General features: G+C 35.5%; 1 protein-coding gene across 1 annotated transcript; it reads right to left on the bottom strand.

Moving 5' to 3' along the window:
* Positions 1–265: 265 nt before the first annotated feature.
* Positions 266–3,922, bottom strand: LOC141326910 (uncharacterized). Its single transcript, XM_073835315.1, has 4 exons — positions 3,343–3,922; positions 2,439–2,750; positions 1,683–1,828; positions 266–1,465 (listed from the first exon to the last, which is right to left on the bottom strand). The coding sequence occupies exons 1-4, from the start codon at positions 3,581–3,583 to the stop codon at positions 1,355–1,357; spliced, it is 810 nt and encodes a 269-aa protein (XP_073691416.1). The 5' UTR covers positions 3,584–3,922; the 3' UTR covers positions 266–1,354.
* Positions 3,923–6,978: the final 3,056 nt, after the last annotated feature.

Raw genomic sequence — 6,978 nt, 5'->3', positions numbered from 1 at the left:
GTGACTATAGGAACACTGAAACTTTCTGCTGTTCTCATGAGTGTTTGCCTGATGAGAATTGTTTGTTAAGTTGTGATGCCACTGTGGGTTTTTCCGGAGGTTTCAGCATGAGCACCTGCTGTAAAATGCAGAATTTGTGTTTTGAAAAATGGTTTGGAACTTGTGTGAAATGCCGTTATGGTTTAGAATTTCGGTCAATGTTTTATTTTTTAACTGAGAAAAACTGCGATACACATCACAACCGAACTCATTTCCTATGTTTCACTTTTTTATTTTTGTAGAAAATACTTTTTGAAACAGAGTTAATGGCAACTACATGACATTTCCCAGGTACATATAAGTTTCTGACTGTGCAATTGATTTGACAAACACTTTTGAACCCACACATTTTCATACACATCCTCTTGTTTCTGGTAAGTCTCACAACAGTTTTTCCCCAAAATGTTTACCACTTTGAGTTTTCAAATGCCACTCAGATCTGAATAAACTCCTTTAGTTGTACATGTTGGTGGACAAAAGCGAAAATGTAGGTGACATTCTCTGAAGGAGAGGCGAGTTTCCTCTAAAAGGGGTCTTCATACAAATATGTTCCACCACAGGAGGAAGTCTGCAGCGAAGTCACAGAGAAGCCTCAGAGAAGCAGATTGTGCAAGCCCCAATATAGACTAAGACCACACAGCAAATAAAATGCACAGACTGGAACTAAGGTGACATTTTCAAATCCTGTTTTTCGTTCACCATATATTATTCTTGTAAAGCAGTATTTTAAATGTACACAACTAAAACTATACATCAAAGTTCTCAAAATATTTACATCAGGTATTTTACATATGCAACATCCACATTAGACAACATATAGAACCAACATACACAAATTCATTCATTAAAAATTGAATAAACAAATGCATAGATAACAGAATTTAACACTAAGTATATACAGCACATCATTTAATGCTAAAAGTTTTGAACGAACATACAAAGCTGAAATAAATACACAAAAGCCCTCAGAATAGAATATGTACAGAAAATGGAAAAGACTAAAAAATAACATTTAGAAGAGATGAACAAATTTCTCTGAATCCTCAAATGTTACCATATTGCAAGAGAAACAGGTCAGAAAACCAACCTCAAAGGTGCGTAGGACTGAATGAGTTGAATGAATCATATAGCAACATGCAAAACAGTACAAAAACAAGTTAGTTTTTGTACGTGTATGTATACATACATATATATATATATATATATATATATATATATATATATATATATATATACCACACCAACTTGTGGTTTTCCAGTAATTTGGCATGAAAAAAAAAATCGAACCAGAACTAGGGACATTTATGTGAATGTCTCATATAAACCCTGTATTTCGGGGTACAGTCATGACCTCGTACACTCCATTGTTACACCTTTTATCCTCTTCTTCTTTCTCTTCTTCTCTTCTTCTGATCATTTTCTTCATCTGGGACAAAAGAGAAGAACAATTCAACTTGATTTGTTGACACATTTGCTGAAAAATGCCTCTTGATATATAATATGAAAGTGTTGGTCATAGACACTAAGTGAGCAAACATATGGCACTTCCTGTTTGCATATGTGTAATGCATTTAGTGTAATGCAGTTTGTGACGACCTTTGGATTTACAGTTATGCAACCAGTTTTAGGTGTATGACACTTACCTTTGGCACCAGCCACACTAAAACAACAAGGAGGACAAGTAAGAGCACACTGCCAGCTGTCAGAGCCGTCACTGGTATCAGTAAATCATTCATGCCACCCGGCTTTGGATTAGCACTTGTGGAAGGGGCCGGATTGATAGGTGGATCTGTAAAGAGAAGTCCAAATAACTTTAGTACAGCGAAAGTATACAGCCAAAGCAACATCACCAGCTTCAAACTATAGCAACAGTGCAAACACTTGCTGAATAAAAGTATTCATTTTTTTTAAGAAACTAACAAACAAACATAAATTTGACCCTGGACCACAAAACCATTTGGCCAGGATACAACTATTTGAACATCTGGAATCTGAGGGTGAAAAAAAATCTAAATACTAAGAAAATAATTTCAAATGAAGTTCTTAGCAATTCTTTTTACTAATCAAAAATTTAGTTTTATATATTTATGGAAGAAAATTTACAAAATATCTTCATGGACATGATCTTTACTTAATATTCGAATGATTTTTAGCATTAAAAAAAATTATCGTTTTGCATCATACAATGTATTGTTGATTATTGCTACAAATATACCTGTGCTACTTAAAATTGGTTTTGTGGTCCAGGGTCTAGGGTTATAAATAAATAAATAACCCAAAACCTTTAAATGGTAATGTATGTCTTAAATCACACGTATTACTACCGGTATTGTAACTACAAAATTGTTAATTAAATACTAAAAATGACGTCAATAAACAAAACAGAAATGTACACTCACCTTTCACCACAAGAAAAACACCTGACTCATCCATTGTACATTTTTTCTTAGATAAAAGATTGCAGGTGCACCAGTAAGCCCCAGTGTCTGTCAGTTGTAGGTTCGTGATGTCTACAGTCAGAGTCTTGCTGTCATATTTGACTTCAGTACGTCCTTCATAGTCTTTATGATACGTTTTTTTCTTGGTTTCGATAAAGTAGTAGACAGCTTCACGGCTGATCACACGTCTGCTGTATAGCTGCACACCGAGTGCATCCTCCTGATGTGTAGGACACTTGATGGTGAAGTTGTCACCTTTATATTTGATCTCATCTAAAAAGGATCAAAGAACAGCCTGGATCAGATCACAGCAGCCAAACAAACTGCAGTTAAATGTTAAATTTGATATAAAGAGTTGTGAGAGAGAACAAAAAAGAATCAGGTGTTCCTGGCACTACACTCTTAAAAATAAAGGTGCTTTAAAAGGTTCTTCACAACGATGCCATAGAAGGATCATTTTTTGCTCCAGAAAGAACCATTCATTCAAGGTTCTTTAAAGAACCATCTCTTTCTTACCTTTTTATAATCTGAAAAACCTTCTTTAACTATAAAGAATCTTTTGTGAAACAGAAAGGTTCTTCAGATGTTTAAGGTTCTTTATGGAACTATTTACCATTTTCTAAACTATAGCAAATAAACTGTGATAATGTGAATTTTAAAGGTGTCTGAAAATTTTTTGGTTTGACTATATATAAAAAACAACAATACATTTATCACTGCCTAAAGATTATTTCTGCTTCACATGTATAACCCTAGCTGTGAAGTGATTGAAAGTAGGTCAAATCTAAACTAATGTAAACACTGCTGCAACACTTTGTAACACGAATGAACAAAATGTATAACAGTAAATACACAAAGCACTAACCTGCACTTGCAACAAAGTTGCTGAGACAAAGAACAACCAGCAAAAAGTTGACGAATTGCAGAGACATTGTTACTGCCATCAGTATCTTAGTTGGTGCTCTCCATCTAACAGGAAATAAGAACAACCTCTCTCTGCACTGCACGAGAGTATATATATGCACTCTAGCCCACAACTTCTGATCACTGCACTTAGTCAGCAAACCACAGATGACTGAAGTCACATCAAAACAATTAAAAAACATTTCCAAGAGTTGCTCTTTTAAATGTGAAAATCGAAAATTGTTCCATTCATTTCATTTATCAATCAATCAAAGTGAAGGCAACAGAGAAACAAACACAATCACAACCGGACTTCAGCTGACAGTTATAAATATTAGGCAGCAGGACAGGATGTAAAGCATACATCATCAAAGAGATTCCGGTGCAAGTATAGAACAACTACAAAATTAAATCAACAGCACATCCTTCTCAAACACTTGTCCTCGGGCTGTACAAAAGGGCTTTGAGGTGTTTTAGATCTTTCAATTAATCTTCAGCCTAACAAGAAGGGCATAGACCCAGCAGACGACTGGCCCTAAATCTTGACTCCACTGCAGCTGATAAAGGTATGTGTCATAAAACGATAGTTCACCAAAAAAAAAAAGAAAAAGAAAAGAAAATTCTGTCACCAATAATTCAAGTTCCAAATCAGATTTTTGTGCAATCATATTGAACGGCAGCAAACTACATGAAATCCGTTTCGCTGCATTCAAATGTGGTTTGGAATCGTATTCAAATTGCATTCCTAGAGATTCGTTTTGTCTGACCGGTCAGATCGGATTTAACGTAGCCTTTTCATGTTCTCACGTCAGACGTTTTTGTTTTAAAAAAAAAACAAAATGACAAATGAAGGTTTTTGCAGAAAAAGCTTGTGTTGTTGCGAACTGCAAGTCAAGCGGAAAAAGACAATGTTGGGTACGATGGTGCTAAAGGCACCCTGAGGTAAAAGGCGCCTTTGATATAATTTTCCTCTAAACCACTAGATGGCACAAAAACGTGCCGTAGCAATTGCTAAAATTCTTTAATATATCTTGAGACAAAGGTCTTTTTAATGATTTTCAGTTTTATTTAAGATAATTAAAGCAACAGTTTTAAAATAACAAAATAATATGTAAAAGTATGGTATTTGGGGTAAAAATCACCCCTGCTATAGGGGTTAAAGGCACAAAAATAAACGTTGAATGCTTGAATCTGATTGGCTGACGAACATTCTGGAGGTGTGCATTATTTTCAGGGAAACGCACGGCGAACGTATGCTGCCTTCATGTGCTATCGTAATTATGGTAAATACCAAAATCCGACATCTCAATTGCACATGAACACCCACTCATGTTGTAATTTCCACTGGAAAGCTCAAAATTTTTTATGATACCCGAGTTGCCGAGATGGGATAAACTTTGACCTTTCAACATGGCGGACAGCAACGAAACTATACTGAATGGTAAGCATTGCATGATGTTAAAAGTTCTCTGCTGTTTAGTTGGTTAGTTTGTAGCCCCCATAATGCTGGGACATAAAGGATTTTAATAACGTCGCTATTTAAACGTAGTTTTGTCTTTAAAAATACCGTTAAGAGAAGATGCTAGCTCGTCGTGGCTTGCCTCCAGTAGGGTGCTGTGCGGTACAGTGTTCTGAAGGAGGCAATTTTCTCATGTTATTTTATTTGGTCTGTTTTACCAAAGTAACATGTGAGGACAAATTACGAGTCCGCCATGTTTCTCTTCACTACGACAACAAAAGCACCTGAACACGACACACTGGTAATTTCCACTTCACAAGTTGAAAGCATCATCTTTCCCATATCACATGAAGGCAGCAGTAGTTCCAGGCAACATTTAACAGCATTACATGTCTATATCACTTCGCCACATGATTTCAGTTATTTCAAAGGTCTTTACGGCCTAAAACAGCAAAATAACCAAAACCCACAACGCCATTGGCCAAACAAATAAACACAGTAAATAATAGGGAAAAAACGACAGACTATTTCAATGTTTTTGCTACAAAATTACGTTTTATTACGTACGGAAAGCACATACTTTATTTCTCCCATTCTGTCTTCTTTACAGACGCACACACATGTTAGCATAGGCGCTAATGTTGTTAGCCCTGATCTAGCGATTAACAACTTAAAAAACATCAACAAAAAGAATTCAACGGCCCGTCGTCAATTACTCCTTACTTATCTTGGAAGTAGGGCTGCACGATTAATTGAACGATGTTGTGAGGCGCTTTAAGTCAATGAAGCCAGTACTTTGATTAGTAGTAAATCTCCATCACGTGCATTCAGCTGGAGCTTCATTGACTAAACGCACCTCACAACATCGTTCGATTAATCGTGCAGCCCTACTTGGGAGTCATCTTAAAGATAATCACCATGTTTAGAATGAAGCCATCATATTTAAAAGTATGCTATTAATTATATCATATAATAAAATATTGTTTGCTGTTACTATACTGTAAATCTATATTAAATTAATGATCTCCTTCTATGCTTTCAGAATCTCTACATTTTAAAATGATTTTGTTTCTATATTTTAAAATGTTTTATTTTTAAATATTTTAATGACAGTTATTGAACAAAAATGTATACTTTCATTTATCAAAATAAGCAGAAAACAGTACAAACTTTGCTAAAGTGATTGTTTTAAACAAGTATTAACTCAGACATTATTTAAAAAGAAAAACATTATTTTAGCTAAAGTATTTGTATCCATACTGTGTACCTTTTCCCCCATGCTGGTGAGCCTTTTATCTCGTGTGTGGGGGTAAAAGGCCCCCTTTACCACTTCATACATTTATAAGATTTTTTAACAAAATTAACGACTTGTATGATTTTTTTTTTTTCACACAAAATCTGTTGCTCCATAAATGTTCAATGCAAATGTATATGTAGCAGAACAACATATTTAGTAGTACATGAGTAACTGTAATCCATGCTGTTGTTTTCATCTGTAAACACGCATCTGGGTAACTGACCAAATTGTGACGGAAGTGCCAACCCTCTGTTATTAGGTCAGTAGCCTACTTTTACAATAGCATGCGCAAATGCAAAACAAGCTGCTGTACAGTCCGTTGGACAGAGGAGCTGGAGGAAACTGCTTATCAAAGTTTTGCAATAACACGATTGTCTGTATAATGTGTTAAAAACGTACCAAAGACAAGCGCTGGGGTGAAATCGCCTCAGTTTTGAACATACCAGGTGAGTGTAAAAAAGCTGCTAGCACACTAGCTAACATATGTAAACATTAGTTGCTGAATTGTCCATTTTTGTCAGCTTTTAGGTACACTTGTGCATACTTTTTTAGGTAGCTTTGCAGGAAGGTCTCTTAAAGCATCTTGGAGACGTTTCCACAGTTCTTCTGGATTTAGTCTGTCTCAGCTTGTTTTGTTTCTTCATGTCATTTCAGACAGATCTCTTTGTGGAGCACTGACTGTTGTCAGACTCTTTGTGCAAAAAAAAAAAAACTCACTGGATTACAAATAATGGCAAAATGAATGTTTTGAAATGTTAACTCGAATTTCCTACTGGTGGCCACCACTGTATATTTCAACAGAAATGGGTAAGAAAACCAGCCTCAGTCAGAGTTTATGTAGA

Source organism: Garra rufa, chromosome 1, assembly GCF_049309525.1.
Source record: "Garra rufa chromosome 1, GarRuf1.0, whole genome shotgun sequence".
Lineage (NCBI taxonomy): Eukaryota > Metazoa > Chordata > Actinopteri > Cypriniformes > Cyprinidae > Garra > Garra rufa.
The sequence above is the reverse complement of the archived record's forward strand: the minus strand, read 5'-3'. Positions and strand labels throughout refer to the sequence as shown.

Coding starts and splice junctions, on each gene's coding strand:
- LOC141326910 (XM_073835315.1), bottom strand. CDS start 3,583: ATGTTTTTTAATTGTTTTGATGTGACTTCAGTCATCTGTGGTTTGCTG. Junction 2,751..3,342: donor CAACTTTGTTGCAAGTGCAG/GTTAGTGCTTTG, acceptor GATCCTTTTTAG/ATGAGATCAAATATAAAGGT. Junction 1,829..2,438: donor TGTTTTTCTTGTGGTGAAAG/GTGAGTGTACAT, acceptor TTCTCTTTACAG/ATCCACCTATCAATCCGGCC.